General features: G+C 33.3%; 3 protein-coding genes and 2 non-coding genes across 5 annotated transcripts; all 5 read right to left on the bottom strand.

The window, feature by feature from the left end:
* Window positions 1–2,373: 2,373 nt before the first annotated feature.
* On the bottom strand, window positions 2,374–2,445 carry TRNAG-UCC. The gene has a single exon. It is a non-coding gene; the product is annotated as a tRNA-Gly (tRNA).
* Window positions 2,446–3,420: 975 nt separating this feature from the next.
* Window positions 3,421–6,325, bottom strand: LOC110705177 (fructose-bisphosphate aldolase 1, chloroplastic). The gene is made up of 6 exons (XM_021883029.1): window positions 6,040–6,325; window positions 5,099–5,368; window positions 4,883–4,992; window positions 4,688–4,778; window positions 4,332–4,601; window positions 3,421–3,913 (listed from the first exon to the last, which is right to left on the bottom strand). Exons 1-6 carry the CDS (start codon window positions 6,208–6,210, stop codon window positions 3,635–3,637), a joined length of 1,191 nt encoding a protein of 396 aa, XP_021738721.1. The 5' UTR covers window positions 6,211–6,325; the 3' UTR covers window positions 3,421–3,634.
* A 1,006-nt stretch (window positions 6,326–7,331) lies between these two features.
* Window positions 7,332–10,219, bottom strand: LOC110705178. Its single transcript, XM_021883030.1, has 2 exons — window positions 9,827–10,219; window positions 7,332–8,469 (listed from the first exon to the last, which is right to left on the bottom strand). Exon 2 carries the CDS (start codon window positions 8,395–8,397, stop codon window positions 7,657–7,659), a length of 741 nt encoding a protein of 246 aa, XP_021738722.1. The 5' UTR covers window positions 8,398–8,469; window positions 9,827–10,219; the 3' UTR covers window positions 7,332–7,656.
* On the bottom strand, window positions 10,060–10,132 carry TRNAE-CUC. The gene has a single exon. It is a non-coding gene; the product is annotated as a tRNA-Glu (tRNA).
* Window positions 10,220–15,979: 5,760 nt separating the features above from the next.
* Window positions 15,980–20,465, bottom strand: LOC110705176 (endoglucanase 24-like). The gene is made up of 4 exons (XM_021883028.1): window positions 19,565–20,465; window positions 17,739–18,038; window positions 17,259–17,420; window positions 15,980–16,645 (listed from the first exon to the last, which is right to left on the bottom strand). The coding sequence occupies exons 1-4, from the start codon at window positions 19,994–19,996 to the stop codon at window positions 16,037–16,039; spliced, it is 1,503 nt and encodes a 500-aa protein (XP_021738720.1). The 5' UTR covers window positions 19,997–20,465; the 3' UTR covers window positions 15,980–16,036.
* Between the last annotated feature and the right edge of the window lie 1,998 nt (window positions 20,466–22,463).

Raw genomic sequence — 22,463 nt, 5'->3', positions numbered from 1 at the left:
AAAAAAATTTAAAATGTGTGAATCACCCTCTTCTTAATTTTATTCTCCCAAATTGTTGTGGTTCCATAGTAATTTAATGCACAATTAGGTTTAATTAGCTAATTAAGTCACCCATATATATTACTCCGTATTAACAATGATTTAAAATTCCTAACCAAGCATGCTTAAATTATTGTGGAGTTTTTGAACAGGTAAGTTCTAGCTTAAAGATATAAATGCACTTTGTTAGTACAAGAAGTACCATTAGATAACACAATTGGGGAATTTATAAGTGAAGGAAGGCATTGCACATATGCAAGAAGTCTATTAGCTACTTAGCTAGGTGAAATACTCGTAATTATGTTCAAATCGCATGTACATTGGTTTTTTCCTCTCAAGTCCTGTAACAACACTGACAAAACTAGCTCGAACTGAATTAATAAAATCCACTAATCTATCTTTCCATCACAAAAGAACAAAACTACGAGTGGTTTAATGGAAACCATAATATCCAAGATTTATATCTAAAGAGAAGACCTATAGCCACCATCCAAGAAAAATCATGCATGCATGCATATTTATTAATTTAGTAGTGTTCTTTAAAGCATATGCTCTTTAGTCTATAATTCTTTATATATGATAATAAACAAACAAATAAAAACAATATAATACTTAATACCACCATTAGTACGTCTCATTGATTATAAAAGGTGGAAACTAGCTAGTCTTCTTATGTTACATAACCAAAATAAAAAGAAACTATATATCAAATATGCAAAATCAAGCTCCTACTAATCAAAGAGAAGTTCCTCCTAATGCTAGTCATGGTTTTCCACCACCATTATACAATCATCCTCCTTTTGGTACTCCTTACTACCCAAACTACGGCTATACTCCTCTATTTTACCCTTATAATTATAATCATTTTCCTTTCTTCCATGCCCCGTCGCCAGGTAGCTACGGATTCATCAATTCAAGTAATACCAATGGCTCCGGTAAACAAACCAACGGAGATGTGAAAGTTGGCAACAATAGCAGCACTAGTTTGAGTCATGTCAAAATCAGAAGTATTGGTGGAAATCATGACAATATAGACAGCCAGAACAAATCCGGGGATGTTACCCTAGGGGATATTGGCCGGATTAAGTGAATCTTGTTTACATAAACGCACTTTACTATTCATGTCTAGTTTGACTTGTCATGTACGTGTTACATATATACGTACTAATAATAATAGGGCTTGTAATAATTTTGTAACGAGGTATATAGGTATGCTTTAAGTTCTTGCTAGCCTTGAATATACTACGGTTAAGAAATTATGTTCTAATAGTTGTCGTTATTTAGAAAAATGATCATAAGCATTGGTTTGTCATAGATAATTTTCTTCTCTTTCACAATCTCACGCAATAAATCATGAATAATATATATGAATCCTCTTATTAATATGATCCAATGAACTTTTGTGATTATCTCGTTTATGTACTATAATTAAATTCAAAATATATGGATTGAAAATTTCAATTCATTTGAGAAGATAAGTGGCCAAAATTTCTTTAAAAAAAAAAAAAAAAAAAATCTGAGTGCAAAGTTTATGTAAAGGAGCATAATGTAATTAGGTTAATTAATACTAAACATTACAACATGCATATTGCATACACCATGGGACGAATCTCTGTGACAATGAAATAGCCTATTAATCACAAATAAGAAGAATAGTATCTAGCTCATCTTTGTCCTACAATTATAGTAGTATATAGAATCGTAACTATTTGAAGACATTGTTTAATGACGAATCATATAATAAAATTTAAAAGTTATTATGATAATAAATTTAAATGAAGCTTATAATTGTACATGTATCCTCTAATTCGACCTTAAATATACGCATATTACTCTCTTTACATGGTATCAGAGTCATCTATTTTTTTTTAACCCGTCCTTGTTCTTCTATGATCAAAGCCCTTTTGTTCTCTTGCATCTCACACGACATGGTTTCCTCCCCAACTCAAAAGTATATCATCAATATATTCACTTCAAAAGTGCAAGAAACAAACCAAAATAATTATGCTCCTAAAACTCAAAGAGGAGCTCCTCCTAATATTGTTCATGCATATGTTCCACCATCATCATTCATCACTATATAATCATCATCCTCCTTTTCATGCTCCTCACAACCCGAACTACGGCTATAATCCTTTACCTTCCGTTCATGCTCCGCCTCACGGGGGTTGTGTGATCAATATTGTAAACAATACCAATGGCTCCGGGGAGCAAACCAGTGGCGATAAGAAAGTAGGCAACCGTATCAACAAGTGGACTCGCATCACAATTACTAGTAGAAGTGTGTGTGCAAACCATGACAATAATAAAACAGACGATGGTATTGAAAAAAATTGCGTTTGCCGGGAGTCGAACCCGGGTCTATTGCTTGGAAGGCAATTATCCTAACCGTTGGACTACAAACGCTACTTGTTAATTTAATTTATAATTAATAAATATGAAGTCTTATACACAAGGAGCACAAGAGTATATGCTTGTATTCTCAATATTTTTAGGTAAGAAAAATGCCCTTCAATTTCAATAGTTCTACCGCCCACATATCATAAATTGAAAAAAACAAAATATTCTAATTATACTACTATGTATATGCAATTTGAAAAATACTTAATTAGTGATTTTTTAATGTACAATCGGTTGTACCTTATGCATGGTACAACTAAAGTTATTTCTTTGCTCATGTGCTTGTAAGTTGTAATCACATATACCTTTTTACCTCAAACACTTTCAACACCTTCTTTTAATCCCATCAACCATAACACTACGTATCTCATACCTTTGTTCGGTGGTTCACCAACTACTTCCTCAATGGGATTATTGATGCTACAACCTTAATTTTGATGGCTCGTGTAAAACCAACTCCTCATCAGCTTCATCCACGACAATCACAGCAACCACGTCCCAGCCCACATGAACAACCTCAACACGACTCTTATGATATTTTACGATCTTGGTCAGAAGCAATGACAACAGCTACACAGAGTTTATCATAGATACTGCACATATCTAGGAAAAAAACTGAGCGACTAATTGTATAGCCAACATATTTCTGAAGAAACAAGAAAGTATGGCTAACTTTGATCACCCGTTATACACCCTATGTATATAAATTTTTGAAATAGTCTGCATCTTCTCTCGATTCTATATCATGGGTAGACGCTCCCTTAAAGAGAGGGACTCCTCATTATTACTTGTTTCCATATCTTAAAGAAATGTTTGATGTAACTAAAACGCAAATTAACATGAAGCAAGCACCAAGGAAACAAATCTGTAAACAATGGTGGCAGAAGTAAAGAATACTTAAAATTTAAGTTTGGAAGAAAATCGATTCAATTCATATTCATTTCAAACCCTTGTAAAAAGCAATAACAAATTTCCAAGAGCTAAGGTAAATCTCATTAGTAGCTGAACAATCTTATTAAAACTTGAGTATAAGGTACATACAATTTAAGTAATTACCAAAAAAGTCTGTTTCATGGCCGTTAATCACATCATTAGGGCCTTCAAACTTAAATACACAAATTTTAGGTCCATGATCAACCTCCATTAAAATAAACAAACTTAATCTAATAAGAACTCCCACTCAGTAATGATCTTCTTAGTAAGTGTAGCCCTTGACAAACATGCCCTTCTTGGCCTCCTCGGACTCACCTTCACCGGTGTACTTACCGAGCTGAGCCAAAGAGTTGGACTTGGCCCGTTGCAACAGGGCATCTTGAGCAGCCTTCACGTTCTCGGGCCTTCCACCCCAGGTCTTCAAGCAGGTGTTTTGAAGGGCTCTTGCGTAGGAGAAAGATACGTGCCATGGGTTGGGGCTCTGGTTCATGGCATTCAAGTTCAAGGTTGCCTCCACCTCAGATTGCCCACCAGACAAGAACTGCCAACCAAAACAAATCAAAAATCACAACAATATTCTCAGGAAATGATCAAAGGGGTGAAACACTAAATTCTTCACACTGAGGTAGTATACATGACATTTCTATAAAATGTATAATATCAGTAAACATTCACAATTAATAACTGAACGATTTAGGGATCAACCTTAATACCTTATATTCAACATTCAAGTATTAAGGGGCAATGAATGGACAGGATAGAAACCATGAACGATAAAGAGATAAACCTTAATCAACATAGCTTATCGGGTACTATGTGGCCTACAATTTAGGGTCGAAGGCAGTACATGATGTTTTGCTAAAATGTATGATAAAAGTACACAGATAATAAATGAATAATTTTAAGTCAATTAAATTCAGCATTTTAGTATTAAGTGTAATGAAGGTATAGGAACTTGCCATGATTCCAGGGACGGATGGGGGGATTCTCCTGTGGAGGAGCTTGAGGGTGTAATCGGCAACTTGATCAGGGGTGGCCCTTTCCTTGCACTCAGCACCTGGGGTAACCATGCTTGGCTTAAGAAGGATACCCTCAAAGAGCACATTGTTCTCTGCCATGTAGTAGAACACTTCGGCCCAAACCTTCTGAGCAACCTCGAATGTCCTGTCAATTCCATGCTCACCATCAAGCAAGATCTCTGGCTCAACAATTGGGACCAACCCATTGTCCTAAATACAACATACGATTTATTAGAACCAATAAAAGTGAAATAGTTTATAATAAAAAGTTTAGGTTCTGGTTTTTAGTTGCTTACTTGGGTGATAGCAGCGTAGCGAGCAAGACCCCAAGCAGCTTCCTTCACTGCCAAGGCAGATGGGCCATTGGGAATGCTCACAACAGTACGCCTGTAGAAAATCAACAATCCAATATTTGTTGTGAATATTGACATTATCTAACAAGCAAATACATAGTCAATTAGTCATACTTCGAGTAAAATCATGTTATGTACCATTTGGCAAAGCGGGCACCCTGCTGGTAGTAAGCAGCAGAGCGGGAAGCAAGACCATCAAGACCTTGGCACCATGACTCGTCATTTGAACCAGCAAGTGGCACCAAACCCTGTAAAATAGTACATTATCAATGTTCACATATCAATATTATACTAGCATACTTACTTTTCTGTTCTAATTTAATCTACATGTCAGAGAGTGGCAAGATATCGAACCTTGTCAACTTTGATACCGGGAACAATCCCCTGCTCAATGAGGACATCAACCATTTTCTTGCCATCAGTGGTGGATTGGTAAAGAGTCTCTTCAAAGAGGATAGCACCAGAGATGTACTGACCAAGGCCTGGGGCACTGATCAGAAGGGTACGGTAGGCTTGGCGGTTAGCCTCGGTGTTCTCTAGACCGATTGAGGCAAGACGTTTCCCACAGGTGGCATTCGACTCATCCATGGCCAAGATTCCACGGCCAGGTGATGCCACAGTTTTCTGCATACAACCCCCACAAATAAACAACTTTGATTCTGAATTCTTTTTTAATAATGTTACAGTAGACAACTATAACTACTAGAGCTAGCATCAGTTTGGTAAACCATTCACTACAGTTCTTCAACATGGATAAGCTTTTAAGGTAGTCAAAATCATAAACACAAGTGTCAGAGAATCATAGAATCTCCACTTAGATACTTCTCCCGGTCATTATATATGTCTACAAAAACTCCTTTTTTTTATTTTCTTCTTTATAACTTCTATTCTCTATTATATTCTATTTTTATACTACCTCGGTATTTTATTACTTAGTTGCTATGTTTCTTTTATAAACTATCCATATAATCTACTTAGACTATACTTTGTGTTAAATAAAAACAAAGTCACGTGAACTCTTGTTAGATTAGATTAATCTCCATGTGTAATCTATAGATATCAATTTTTATAGCGATTCCTTATTGATATTTAAAAGTATAAATGGTTGAGAATATGCGTTGGCAAACATGACTAAAGTAATGTAGCGACTAATTAACAACAGAGGAAGTACTATTCAGAATCATAGGCATAAATTTCAGGAGCAATCATAACTATATACTGTAGCTAACAGACGTACATGAGCAAACATCATAACATTTAATCAGTAAGAGATAGAAAAGGCAAAGTTAACGTACCGCGGTCTTAACAAGCTCATCGGCATAGGAGCTGGCGCGGACAGTCAGAGACGATGGAGCCGAGGGAGCAAACCTGACACCAGCAACTGAAGGAAGGCGGAGGGTCTGGCCCTTGACAAAGTCAGACTTGTCAAGGACTGGTGAGGTCTTGAGAAGAGAAGCTGAGGCCATTTTTCTTCAATGAACTGTGTATGCTAAAGAGAACAGAATAGACTAGCCAAAAGATATGCAAAGTCTTATCCCTCCTCTTAGCAAACTCTACCACACAGGCTAATCAATGCTTCAGTACTACAAATTTATATAAGTCTAGTTATGCATGTTATCATAATATGTCTTGCTTGAGAGGCTGTCATGCTTCGGCCAGTGATGTACCGCCATGTGGATGATAAATCTTGCCTAGTTGGCACGCCTCGAGCTCGATAAGCGAGAAAATCTAAATAGAAATAAAAAATAGGAAAAAAATGACAGATGATGCAGAGATTGCAATGTATTCCTATCAGTGAAAGGTGAATATGAGGCTATTATCCTTCTAAAAATGTCTTTTAGCATTTTAGAGATAAATGGTTATTAGTTAATCACTGGATTTTGAGGGTAAGGTTTGATGAACTACATTTGACGGTTAATAATTGGCCATTTCAAATCAAAGATTGTGGTTCAAAACCATGTGGATGAACCATCTTCGTTGATCAAGGGTGTGGGCCCACCCTTATGTCCCATTATCTTGGCTTTATCTTTCAACTTGAAGAAATGGGATTTTACACATCAGTATGGATATCAGTAGCAATACTATCACAACCAAATACATTTTTGACATATTCTCATCCACATCCAAAAAAAAAGCTAGACATTTAAGATATACAAACTATAAAGTTGTAGAGTATAGAATACTTACAATAATACCCTGCTTAATTACCGTATAATCACATGATTCCTCGTGCTAATCATGATGTCCGAATATGTCATTCAATGCCCGTTTCAGAAAGTAGTTACGGTATCACTAACAGTGAGTGACTATGTCAAAATCATGGAACTTGGTTCTCATTTCCTTCAAAAAGAAGTTGCAGTGCGTTTGGACTCAGGAATTTGGAAAGAAAGAGAACAGGATGCTTATGAGCGATAGAAAGAAAGAGGCTAGCATAGAAAGGAAAAGGCTAGCCTACTCCTTTCTCTCCCTCTTTCCTTCCCTCCCCTACCCGTTATCGTTACCACATAGCATAAAGTTAATGTTCGTGTTATGCTATAATACTCAAATGATTAAGTCCCTGTAAATCAATTTTAAATGACATGGATACTGATTACTGAACTTATGAGCTTCCAATAGAGATGAAAAAATCCAAAAGGAGTGTACAATTACAGGCTTACTCTAAAAAAGAACACTTGCACTTCAACTTCCATTGAAATTAAATACTTTGAAGATAAACAATTTACCAGCAAAGCAGAACATTTCAATAGCACATTTCTGATTTCTAGGAAAAGCAGAAGGCCAAAAACAAGTTTACAGAAACTCGAGTTTCATAGTGTAGAAGTAGAAGGCAGAAATGTAAAACTACCAGATGAATATATGACCAAAAACTCATTCTGTATATGAACAAGAAAAGTTAGAAGCAAACGAACAACTCATTCTGTATACTGCTTGAGAGACAGATCACCAATGCCAGCAATGACATCATCTATAGACACCTGCATCGGATCATTTAATACTACTGCTGAATCACTGGAACTTGATTGAATCTGTGAAGGAACATCAGCAAGGGCTTTGTTCAATTGTTTTCCAAACTCATCTTGCTCGTCTGAAATCCCAAGATCCCAGACTTTGAAGATGTCTTCCAATGAAGTATTCACCTCAAATGTTGTCAAACTCGAGTTCAAATCAGAATCAAGGTTCTCTGCTTTTACGTCTTCAGAATAATTTGGGCGGAAAACGTTAAGAACTTTTCCTCTCACCCTGCCTCTCTTATTTCTGGTTACAAAATCATCTTCATCATCTTCAGATAAATCAATGCTTTCAATCTCTCCAAAATCACCATCTATGAGATCCTCATCTTCATCAGATCCTGCGCCAAAATCCATACTAATCAGATTTTCTCTGAATTGAGGAATTTCATCAGCAGATAGTTGCATACTGCTCTGCACCACTGACGTGGCTGGAGGTTCTGGTTGAGCGCTGATAATCTCCAATAATGCATCTTTAATAGAACTCCAGTCTGTATCCGAATCATCCACATCTTTATTCAGGCATGAATCAGCCCAAGCTACATCTTCAAGAGAGAGACTCTCTTCATCGACGTTGGATATTAGGGAGTTCAAAAAGACAGAACGAAGTGAGTCTTCCTTCATATCATCATCTACTATAGCCATAGGCTGAAAAATTAGCCTTCTATTAATCAAATTAATGATAGGTGGAAAGTATTCAGAATGAAATAACCACACCTGCAAGCAGACAAGTAAAAGGAAAGATGAGTACTTGCGCAGAATAAAAAATTCACCATTGTAATCAACTCAAGTTAAACAAAATCAAGGAAGCAGGCAAGAACAACTGTACAACTCTTCAGGCATACGCAGAATACAAAAGAAGAACATCCAGCAATCAGCAATGTAATGAAAAAGATGGATATCCCATGAAAAATTAATCAAAAGAGAAAATTCAAACATAAAAAGTAAGATATGATTGAACATCCCAAGCATAATTATCAAGAGCAGGTCATTAAAAGAACAACAGCCTTGCCACTGATTCATGTTAAAAAAACTTAAAGCTCGAACTTCAGAGCCTGTTATCAATGTTGAGTTAGCAGTTCCAGAGATGGCTCTATTCCATGAAAAGGAATGACAAAAAGATCAATTACCAACACATGTTAACTCTAGTTATGCAAAACTACTAAGTTATGGATTGTTCACAATATCTTTTAAATTGTTCCTAAGTCTGATTAACTCAAAGCTAAAACGCGTGCTGTATCATAAACAACATTGCTAGCAAATCAACATTCATCATTCCATAACAAGATGACCCTTATCTATGAGCACAGCAAAACATACTTAATAGCTAATAAAAGCTTAATGGACCCTCATTCATAATTTTATTATGTACACCACATTTTTCAATATCTAAACACTAAAAGAAAAAAAAAGCCACAGAAATCATAAATTCCATATTTATATGAACTACCAGAGTATACCTAACCTCATTCTAGACGAATTCGAACAAATCTCAGTGTGTATCCAATAAACGACAATCGAAGAAACACCAACATACAGCCAATAAAAGGGACCTTTTATAATTACATTCAATATTCATTTGATTCTCAATTTACTAATACAGTATTATGATCCTTAAAGCTTAAAATCAGTATTCAGTACACACATATTGTAGAAACAATCTTACACCAATTTTGTGATCAAAACTACCAAAAGGATGCACAAAACCATGAAACAGTAACATAACATGATTCTGTGGATGCCAACACTACCTAAAACCTCGGATTTCCGTCTACATCTAATATCTCGTAATTTTGTCAGGAATCTTAATTTCGTTTCAAATAAAACAAAAATCGACTAAGAATCTGATTAGAATCATCAAGTTGGTTAATTAGACGTAAATTAAAACCCTAAGTGAGAATGAACAGTTCGAATTGATAGAAAACTATCAATTATACAATTTTAATTGAACAAATGGATTTCAAATTTGCATACAAGTCAACAAATAATGAACTAATAGCCAGAATTAAGATAAAATTAAAATGAAAAAAAAAAAAAAAAAAAAAAAAAAAAAAAACACCCTTTAGAAATTTACCTTTTGATTTCTGAAGAAAAAAAGAGAAAGAATAATTGAATATTAACCAAATTTGAAGTTATCTGAAAAGAGCAGAAAAAACAGGGACGAAATTGGGGACAAATTGAGGGAATTATAAAGGAATCAAAGGAGAGAGAAAAAGGGGATTTGCAAAATAAAAGGGTTCAAGCTAGATATTTGGAGAAGACGATAAATTTCGAAGCGGCAAAAATAAATTAAAAAAAAAAAAAATATTCCGTTGCCGGGACTTGAACCCGGGTCTCTCGGGTGAGAGCCGAGTATCCTGACCAACTAGACTACAACGGATTTGTTGTTTATAATTCTCTACTTATAACTTATAACTAAGTTTTTTCTCACAGTTTATGATATTTTTTTTTTTTTTGAAGAAACAATTTATGATATTATACATATGAATAATCATTTTATTCTCACCCCAAAAAAATGATTATTGTTAGGTCAATAATTATTACTGTTTTTTTTTTTTCTTAATTAGGTCAATCAAATTCCTATACAAGAACTTTTTTTTTTTTCCTATACAAGAACTTTGATTATTAATTTAATAACTTAATCCTTCGTGGATTTTGTTAAAAAAAAAAAAAGTTAATCCTTTATGAATAAAGATTATAAAAGTTGATCATATTAACAATGGATATTAAGACAAATCTAATAAAATTTAACGCTATTTTATGCATAAACCAAAAGATGGTCAAAAAAGGATCGATTTCCAAAAAAAATGGTCAAAGAAGAGTATATGTGAACTAGTGTAAATAGTACAATAAACTAACATGAGTACGTGACTTAGCTTGATAATAATTGTATAAACATAAATGAAGTTGCTTCAACATTGAAAATGATCGGCTTTTTTCCAATTGACAAAAAACCAATGATAATGACTATTTTATCATCTTTATAATTTTTTCGATAATACCTTTTATATATAATTGAATATCTACTATAATACATACTAGTATGCATTATGCACTGCACCCTACAATCTCAAATAAATACGTTTGTATATATAACAATATCAGTATTCATAGTATAATTTGATCTCGGATATTGTGTACCATCATTCTAAAGATACTAGCTTCATACATTGATATGATGTTTAACTATCATTACTATTTAAAAAAAATATCAATGGCCTTCCTTTCTCTACCGATCAATAAACTCAAAAAAGTGGATTGGCAAAAAGACGTCAACTTTTAGAGTTATAGCATGAATGAATTCATGAAGTACGTAAAAATAAATTAAGCCTCCTCCACTCAAATAGTCAAATATACCAATCCAGGTTAAATATCTCTACTCTCATTAATTCTACCAGTAATAAAATTCAAACTGAAATTTTGCATGCTATAGTAATTCTAGCAATAATTAATCACTAATTAAAAGCCATATAATGTCAATTAAAATAAATAAATAAATAAATAAATTAATTAATTAAAAAGAAAAAGAAAAACATAATTTATGTACAATACGTAGAGGTTAATACATATATTTCGTTCCACTAAAATTCAGAACATGTAATATACCCATACATATATAATTTGATACATTTGGTTGTTGTATAGTATATGAAGTTATGAACGATTATAAACAGCAATAATTGTCTTTTTTAATGCATAGTCATTTGGGTGAAAAAATAAATATCGACCGATCAACATAACACTTGAGCACGCAAATTCCGTTAGTCACATACGACATCACATCGATCTTCAAGGTTTAATTGGTACCGTCCTCTTATCGTTGGAGCACAATGTTTCATCCATAGTGTGGTAGTTGACATAATGGCTAGGGGCCGAGTTGCGCCGAAAGTGCTTTGGTAAGCAATCATCTAATTCCTTACCGGTATACCCATCTGGCATGCCCGGAGTCCCAATTGGTTGTGGCACCAACAATGACACGTACTCATCTCTGAAGCTCGAGCCTAGTGGCCTCGTGCCCTCGACAAGGTTCGAGGAGGGCGAGAGGAAGAGGAAAAGGATGAGGAATGTTATTATTGACATTTTGTGGGGAGTAAGGTAGTTGGTTTTTCTTAGGAGTGGAATATGTTGGAAGGTGAGGTTTTTTTTTTTTTTTTGGGTGAATTGTATGGTAACCTTTATATGAGGGTGGAAAGGAGAAAAAAGGGGTCATAAATAAACTTGTGAGTTACAACAAAATACCAGCTCATAGTTTAGACTAGTTGACTGATTAAAAACATGCATAGTCATTTTTATGGAGAGTAGTACGTAGTATTACAGTAGGGATAGTTGGTTAGTGAAAGATGGATTAATTTTTTTGCTTTTTGACAACGTTGACATGATCTTACCCGTGTTTTTCATTACTATGTCACAGTAACACTGTATTCCTATAATATCCTTCACACACAAAAAGGAAATTATAAGGGAAAAAAAATCTGAAGATTTTATTTGGTCAACGTTTTTGAATTGAGGCTTATTGAGCCATGCACCTATAGAAATTATCCAACCCATTTGGTTTGGTTTTCATTTTCAAGCCCAATACTATTGGACTTTGGCATGGGACAAGCACTGAGGGTCATTGATGCCAATCAAGAAATTGATTTGATATGGCATGAGAGGTAGATGTATTAATTCGAGTATTCGGATCGAAGTCGGTGAGATCGAGTGAATTAGGTTTTGACAACTTTAATGAGAGGCCTGGTGGTGGGTTATAGTGGTCATATATCATGCATAGATATCATTTTTAAAATTTAGCATGGGTTGGCCCAAGGCAAGACTGACGACTTTTTTTAGAATTGCATGTCAGGGTGGTTTTATATAAAAATAAATTGGTAGATTTTCAATATAAGAATCATTATTTTGAAATTTGAACACCCTATCAATTTCATTACTAGGGCCTTTTAGTTGCCTTTGCATGAGTACATTACTATTTACTAGGGACTGATATTAGCTTACTTAATCGGAGAAGAAAAGAGCTAAATTTGTCTACTTAATATGTAAGTTGTTGCATATTGGAGAAGAAAAGAGCTAAATCACTTTATAATTTTGTAAGTAGATCGAGCCCTCATAATTGTTGTTGGGTCGCCCAAGATCTAAGATATAGCCGATTTAATAAAATTTAATCAACAACAACAAAAAATAAATAAATAAAAATACTAATGCAAATTTAGTCAATTTAATTTTTGGTATATATACTTTTGCAATTTATTTAACATTCCATGTCAACAATCAACATCTAAAAAAGTTTTTCAGTAGTACAAGATTCACTAATCTAACATATCTCAAAAATACAAATGGCAACAAACTAACAAAAGATGTGCTAAGAAAATTATAACTCATCTCACGTTTTAGGCTTAATTAATATTGAGAATCTCTTTAATTGGTGAGAATAAGATTTTTCTTTTTCTGAGATTTTTTTTCAATTAATTTTGATAGTTTTCCAGATGAAATTGGGCAAAATTTAATTGGGCCACGTCGGATAATTGGTAGCTTACCTGTAACAGAGGCTGAGTCATGTTAATAGGTGAGCTCTCTTGAGTGTTCTTATTGTGACACGTGTTGACAGTCAAGGATCTTTGAATTGAAAATGAAATCTTGGCAAAATCTTGGGCTGGCAAACTACATGTATATATCTTTAGACGCGTTTTATAATTTTGGGCTGCCAGTTTAATTAAGCACTATCATCAATTTTTCAAAGCATCATGCATGTATTCATGTGACTCAATTTTGGTACTCACATTTTTATTTTATTTTTCTAAAAATATCATTGGCTCTCATGTTACTCTTATATTAATTCATCCCTTTTAGTTTTCTCTAATATCAAAAAAAATTAAAAATAAAAATCACAGAATAAAATAGTTGAGTTTAATACCTGGATGGCTGGATACACATCTATACTGAAAAATATGAGTTATTTTTCTTCTTTTTTTTTTCTAGGAAGATTGTAGAATCCATAAAGGAAAAAAAAAAAAAAAAAAAAAGACTTACTAAAAAAAAAAATGATATAGACAACATTTGATCTCGGACTCTCAGTATTCACCTTAGACTCTCAAATGCTTGATGGCTGCTAATCACATCAAGCTTGATTAATTAGTTACTTGACCCAACCGTACCGTATACCCTACTAATAACTACAATTAATGTGGTCGTACGGTACAATACGTCAATGGTACGTAAGTAGTCAATTAATGCATTATACATGTAGTTATGTTGATCGACAAGAATCAAATGCCAACTTCTATATCCTTCTTTTATGAAATTAATATTCAAATGCCAACTTACTTAATTACTGGCGTTAGTTATTAGCTCAGGTGGTATCCCGAATCATCTTAATTTAGTTAATGTTGAATAATAAGTAAATAAAAATATAATAAGATTATAAGAGGTTATACATATGAAAAATTAAACACTATTATAAAAATATAAAGAATTATATTTACGCTAATAAAAAGGTTTTCAAAGAGACTAAATATAAATTAACACAATTCAACACAATGAGAGAAGAGTGATGACACATAAGGTGACATTTAAGACATGTAACACCAAATCATAACGAAGGAATGGTGACACATGATGTTAGTATGTTATGCGGTTGTGCACTTGTGTCTTTGAGTTTTAATAATATTATGGATGTTATATTGTTATGTAATTATTTTTCAATGGTGAGCATAACACACTATTTATTACGTCATTGTCGAATTAAATGTCTTAAACATTTTGTCCTAATTATACGAGTACTTGAATAAAAATGGATTTAATTTTAATTTTTTTGATCCATACGACCATACATATTTCTCCACGAATTTTATCGGGCGGGCACCGATTTAATTGACTTATTTGTCCAATTTTCAGTCTTTTGATCAAAATTAATTCCCCACTCATTTAATGTGTATGGTCTCCAAATTTTTGAACATAATTGTCTTACTTATGGAAACTAACTATAATTTATTAATTTAGTTGAAATTCTTGTTGGAAAATTAGTTTTGTAACCTACGTGTATGGAAGTTATTAGTTACTGTAACTTCTTATAAATATATTGGAATAATTATTGGATCATACAATAAACTATTGCACACTCTATTGACATTGCACTACAAGAAATTTATTTACTTTTACACTAGATTAGTCCTGTGCGATGCATGATTTTAGCAATAAAATATTTGTTCATTTGTATTACTCCGTAGAAGACATGATGTTAAATATTCTAATTAAAATTAAAATAAAATTAAAAAAATGATAGCATTAGTGTTTAGAGGTTAATATAGGAGGAAAGAAGGAAAGATGAAGGAGCTACCACCAATTACGCAGTATTTTTTTTTTAATAAGGAAATTGTGCTGTTAGTCAATTTAGTAAAAAAAAATTAAATTTTTATGAAAATGTGTAATTAATTTAGTTTTTCCAAACATTAGCTTTATCTTGAAAAAAAAAACTTAAAAAGGATGATGTCACTTATAGTTTTGGCGGGAATTTTTTTAATAAAAACCTGACACATAGGCAGCGGTGATGTAGTGGTTTCTACTTTAGTTATAGTTATAGATTAAGTATGACTCCATATTAATTAAGGCATGTTCTCTTCAATTCTTCATATTATTTTCAGTTCACTTCTTAATTTTCTTCTCTCATAAATATCAGTTCAGTTCCTAATTTCCTTCTCTCATAAAATATCAGTTTAGTTTAGCACCAATCAGTTCAGTTTAACACCAATCAGTTCAGTATTGATTAAGATTTAAGCATTATAAAAAAGGTATGGAATAGTACTATATTTATACTCTTTTAACTAACTATGGAAGTACCAATGGCAACACCAATACTACAGTATAAAAGTGTCGGCATCACTATTTCATTACATCAAACACAAATCAAATTGACAACATCATTAATGCAAAATCACAATGACTTATTGTGACTTGTAGGAGGATTTCCCTTCCTCAATCTCACTGAAGATCGAAATTTAATTTCTCTCCACAAAAAAAAAAAAAAAAATGGACGTATAAGCCTCTTCCTTCTCGGCTTCACACAAGATGAGAGACACTTCCCATGTACATTAAAAAAAAAAACCTATGGGTTGAGCTTAAGAACTATTGAGGATCGCGTAGCACATGCTATGACTCACCTTACCCTGCTCGAGTTTTCAACTAGAGTATGGACGGGGTATTGTCCAAGTGTGGTTGAAGATGTAATCGCTACTGATTTTTTTTTTTTTTTTTTTTTTTATATATACAAAATGTGATTAGTAGCCCATTATCACTAATTTGGGCCTGGATTAGCTGTAAAATAAGCGAGGGCCCCAACTAATGGGGCATTAATGTAGGTGGTGGGCTCGGACTTTCTAAAATCAGCCCGATTATCGTCGTATAAGTCATCCTCTCCAGGCCCGCCCACAACAGCACCGATGTGGACATTTGGGTTGGGCTGGGTCGAGTTAAAATAAATGGACCCTTCTTTACAAGCAATGGGCTGAGGGTGGTCTTTAATAGAAGGTAATGATGAACCTCTATGATGAATCCTTTGAGGGTACTTGAGACTATATCCTACCATGTAGGACATTCCCAAGGGGTTCTCACCCAAAATGTAGTTAACCTGCCTTTGCGCTATCCGCCGGAGCTTGTCGGCCCCAACGCTAACGGCACCACAATTCACGGTTTGAGACGTTTTGTCAAGGTACTTTGCGTACACGAGTAAGAGAAAAGATATGGTTGTGGCATGTTGGAGATTGCTGCCCCCCGGGCGGTAGATGAGGCCACCGGGGGTGTACTCAATGTGGAAAGACGAGGTTTCGGGGATTAATGTGCACATGAAACTATCTGCTGATGATTTGTAGAGTTGTAGAGAGTATGTGCTTCCTTCTAGCACTTCCTGCAACATAAATATTGTGTTAATTTAACGAATAGAACGATCTATTTTGATATACGCAACCTTATTCCTAATCGGTAAAACTAACTAGAAAAAAGCTATTGCAAAAATTGTATCATAAACATTATAAGGGAGACATGTAAATTCAATTGCCTTGAGCGTCACAAAAAATCATAGCAACTTAGAAATAAATGTACAAGAAGAAAGAAATTTGACTCTACCAAACATGTTCCTAGGAATACGCTATCATATTTTGTGTAGGCCCAACAAAAAACAGATTATCAAGAATTCAAGATGCATGCATTATGATAAATTGCATGGTCCAACTCCAACACTTGGAAAAAAGATTGACCTTTTTCTTACCTCATGCATAATGTAAAACATATTAAATCTTCTATCATCAATGAAAATTGATCGATCAACAAACAATTAACAACAATGAAACGTTATATTATTGAATTAAATCAAGGTCCGTCAAAGTAAGAAACTAAGAATGTATCGGAGTAAAATCCGAGCATGTACATCAATACCGAACCCATAACAATGTCCTATATATATGATTTCAAAACTATTTGGAAGTTATTAGAAGAAAGAGGGTTAGAAAAATGTTACCAACCTTGGAGACTAGTACATTAAGACCAGCATGTTTATTGTCCCAACCAAATTCATTGATATTGTCATCAGCCCCAAGAGTGTGGGCATTACTTGCTACGTAATTAAGGTATGTGTCATCTTCAGTTGCTCTTCTCAACCATGCTGCTCCCCAAAGCAGTTCATCCTGCCAAAAAATAATTAAAAGTTAGTTAATTGACTAAGATATATATAATAAATTGATTAGACAATTTCTAATAACTATCGCAGTATTATTTATAGATAATGAAATGATTTATTCGGCTATAATGTCACCTAATTATTTATTGTTCTAGTCTAATCAATAATTATTACGTAAATTTTAAATCTATTTATTAAGTCTCGACTATGTGACACGTTTGTTTGGCCACACCACATACTCGTTACACTTAATAGTTTGTGTTTGTTTATATAACAATCTAATTACCATCGTAATTAATTAAAGGATTATCATAAAATTACTTGCCTGATATCCATCAAAGTCACAATAGAAAGGGCAGGCACCACCTCTAACATCTGAATTGTCACTATAAGCTCCTCTAAAGCTATCTGCAAATTGAAAGGCATTTTGGGCATTTCTTAACAAGGTTTCCGAGTAGCCACGATCGGCTGATCGGAAGGCCAATGAAGCGGCTGCTAGGGCTGCCGCGGTCTCACCGGCTACATCGGAAGCCGGATTTGGTGCATCAACCATGTAGACTGTCCTTTTAGTGTCCATATCCTCTGGCCTCTCCCAACAATTATGGTCACTAATTGGATCACCTACCTGCATGTAGTAGTAAGTTAACACAAGTTAAACATACACAAGTTAAACAACGTATGTAACATCGTAAGTTAGTAACGACTAACAAGAATGTCGGTATCATCATAAACATTTGGCTTTTACAATCCTTAATAGAATAAGAAGACAAGTGTTTGCTACAAATTTTAATATCAACTAAACTAATTGACACCCACGTGACTTTATGGTATAACTAGTGATAAATTTAATTGTAATAAAGGAGACGTATTGTTAAGCCTTAAGAATATCCGTACAATTAAGTTATGAAATAGTACTCGTACTAATTAATACTCTCCACGCATGGTTTGTTATAAATGGCTAAACAAACATAGCCCCAACACGATATGGGGTGACCCTCTCGATCTTATGAGAATGGCGGATCTTTTAGGAAAGGGAACAAAAGATATATGCATGACTTATGTCCCATATTGCATTGACGGTGATGGTGAGAGATTCACGCATCTCTAATAGTATAAAATAGTGTATGGATCATTAAACATCTTACCAACACTTTGAAGTGTAATAAAAATGATAGTAATGGAAATGAATTTAAATGTAATTTTATAGGGAAAAAATATCTAATATCAGTAACTATGGAAAAAAAATGGGGGCAGAAATATGCATTTCCTGCCAAACACTTTCGTCTATGTACGAGAGATTCCTAAAATTTGTAAAAATTTGTATCTAGACAGCATTTATGCGAAACATCTCAAACTATGTGCATTTTGTCTTTACATTTCAATTATTAAACACCTTGTAGTTATAGTTTAGCGCCTTCAAGTACTAGAAAATCAATCATATACTTTTTCCGTTACACTAAGATTGACCAATGGATTTAAAAAAACTCTCATAAAAATTGTTAAATAAGATAATTCTAATAGGACGGAAGGAGTAAAAGTAGTACTCTATTACTCTGTATGCAAAATGGCTAATTTGGCTTGTTGCATGGCTTATGGCTACTTGATAACAAGCAAGCAAAATTATGTTTAGGTGTTTTATTTTATGTCTTAATTATCAAATTGGTTTAATTTCTCCTCCCTAATGTCAAGATAATTGCCATATTTTTCACTATGGCCCACCAATTCAACCTTTTTGGTGAATAAACAAGTAAATTGTGGGTCCAATATACGGAGTAGTATAATATCTTCACTAACACACAAGAACCAAAACACACTCCTTAACTACTACTAATAGTAATGGCGTATTAGGCTAATCCCACTTAATTATGGTTTCTAAATCCAATTAATCACCTACACAATAAAAATTCCAATATTACCCTTAACCGAAATGCAAAATTACAAAACCTCCATGCATACTACTACAACAACAATAACCCAATATTAATCCATAATTTCGCTCAACAAAACAAACAGACTTCAAGCAGATGTACGCAATTTTATCCTTATTAATCACATTCGTACAAAACATTAGAGATAATGTTTCCAAAAGCAGCCATGCATATGAACCAATAAAAATAAATTAAAATAAGATCAACAAATCAATTAAATTACCTGTACATAAATCCTATTGGGCTGAGAAACCGTCTTGAGGAGGTAATTAGTAGCCCATTTAATAGCAACCAAAGAATTCCTCAGCTCACTAGGAGGCATAAACTCCCCAAACTCCACCACACTCCATGCCAACATTGTGGTGGTAAAGGCCATAGGAAAATTAAACTTAACATTATCCCCGGCGTCGTAGTACCCGCCCGTAAGGTCCAAACCATGCTCAAATCCATCCCCGAGACCCGAGTGAGCACGCCACTCGACCCGTTGGTCTCGGGGCAAGTTACCCGATCTTTGGCCCTCAAAAAAAAGAATAGACTTAACAAGTGCCTCATGGTAATCATGATATGAGTACACCAAATATGGCATGCTAGTAAGTAACAACATTAGAAGTGTAACAAAAAAATGAGGAAATAATGTGTGTTTCATTTTCATCATTTTCTTAGTTAAGGTTGTTAATAAGTTAGTTTTTTTTTTGGAGGGAGAGGTTTAAGTTGTGTTTGTTAGTTGAGAAGAAAGTTGGCTTTTATTGCCAAATTAAGGGGGGTGGTAGTTGCGTGTAAAATTGTGATTGGATATAAATTAAATCTTTTTTAAAAAATATTAATGGGATTATTCACGAGAAAAAGAGAAGAGAAGAGGTGGGGGTGGGAAGGTTGTAATAACCGACAAGATGGGTAATTTAATTTGGGAAGTCACATGCATAGCAAAAATATGAGTCACAAAATAAAAAGGATATTGAAGACTATAGTTTATTATATGTAGGTCCAATTAATAAGCATAAAGTTGAAGTTAGTAGTACTTGTGTTGGCTTTACTCTATTGTTTTCCATCTTGTATTTTTTCCAACTTATTTATGAGGTTTTACTCTTTATATCGTACTCGTTTAATCCTATTGGTAAAATATAAAGTTGATAATTAAAATTTCACATTGAAGTGAGTTCAACAAACTAGCAATAATTATAAATTTATGATAAACATTTTTGAAGTGTTACATGACTGTAAACATGGACGTCCTTTAAACGAATGAAGTATTTTATTTAGTGCGGTTTTTAATACTTTACTAATGATCAACTTAAAACGGAAGAAGGATTATGAAGAACATAGAAACCAATGGTACATGTATCAATTGTAATCCAAGTTTAATTTTCATGAAGTATGTCTTTGTACTTATTAAATTTAGAATTTAGTTTGAAGTTTTGTACCAAATGGAATGTTTGTCTCTGTTGGAGCAACTAGCCACTTTTTTTTTTTTTTTTTTTTTGTTATTTTAGGTTACAATAATGGATAAAAATTATGATAATTCAATTATGTTCACTATATCAAACTACCAAATTTTCTTCTTTCTTCTATCTTCTATCTATATTAATTTTATCATTTATATATATATATATATTTCGGAAAAAGGCTAAACTCAAAAGAAGACATTAGAATATAAGATTAATGTCAATATTCATGAATTTCGAATATAATGAGTTGCCACCAAACTTTGCCTACCAAATAAGGCCAACGATGAATAATTACATAAATTGATAAAAAAAAAAAAGTACTAAAACATATTGCAAATGCAACAAACTATATATTCAACTAAAACTAGTAGTATTTAATTAGCACTTGTCAATAAAAATAAATAAATAAAAATAAAAAAAATAAAAATTTAAAAAAAAACCTAGTGTATACAAGTTGGTCACTTTCTTTCCAACTTGAGATTAAGATAATAAACCATTAAACAAAACAATTGTGCACAAACTCAATCATTCCGGCCAAATAATAAGATGAGAATAATGTGATGACATTTGATGTATCATTCACGCTTTTGCAAAACAATATTATGGTAGGCTGCTAAATTAATTATACTACTTCCCCGTTTCTCCAATAATATTGCATCAATCGGACTTTTATTCATTAACCATCGGTTGTAATTCAAACACAAGGTAATATGCAGTTTTCTAATATCATACATGTTAGAGTTGTTGATTTTATACTTTCAATATGTCAACATTTTATAGTTTTCTTATTGAACATTAAATAAAGTAAAGATACTAAATGTTTAATTTGTGTGTTCCAAAGCATAAAACTCGATTATTATGAAAACAGAGGAAGCATTGGGTATACTTGATTATCTAATAAAGTAGTACTTTAATTGATATTGATTGGTTAGCAGATTCTCAAGTAATACAAGTGTGGGACATATAATATTGTATTTAAAATGGCGTATTACTCACTTTTATAAAAAGTAATTAGTTATTCTTGTTTATTTCTTTTAATGAAAACAAAATCATGTTTTTTTTTTTTTTAATTTATTTTTACTTACTATGGAAAGAATTTACAAGAGAGCATGAATAATGGTAGTTCTTGTGAGTAAATAGCGGCTGCACGTGAGACCCAGTTTGCATCAGACCTTTGTATTTGCTTCAGACTTGGAGATTCCTCAGCTATGAGATAATGACTTTACCACTAACAACCAAAAATACAGATAAAAAGACTATAACACATATACATATTCTAATTTTATGTGGATTTATGTCTTGTTATTGCTACAATTGTCATGTCTTCACTCTTGATGGCTATCATCAATTATTAGATCAAAGTCTACCCTTAACTACAACCAATAATTGATAATAGAATTCGTGAAAAAGTATGTATTGTATTAAACAACGATATAAAAATGGTATGCAGAAGTATCATACGAAGTATCATTTAATCACTATATAATACGCAATGTGATAATATGTACTCGTATTTGTTAGTTTTTTGCCAAGCCTCAATATGGAGAATATATGTGAAAGACTGAAACAACCAGTATTTCTGGCTTACATGTATGCAACCATGCTTAGCTTGTCAATTCATATATGTTGTTCATCCCAAACATTATCCTTGACAATTCAGTTATTGTTAGCTCTTAA

This window comes from Chenopodium quinoa, unplaced genomic scaffold (genome assembly GCF_001683475.1).
Source record: "Chenopodium quinoa cultivar QQ74 unplaced genomic scaffold, ASM168347v1, whole genome shotgun sequence".
Taxonomy (NCBI): Eukaryota; Viridiplantae; Streptophyta; class Magnoliopsida; order Caryophyllales; family Amaranthaceae; genus Chenopodium; species Chenopodium quinoa.
The sequence above is the reverse complement of the archived record's forward strand: the minus strand, read 5'-3'. Positions and strand labels throughout refer to the sequence as shown.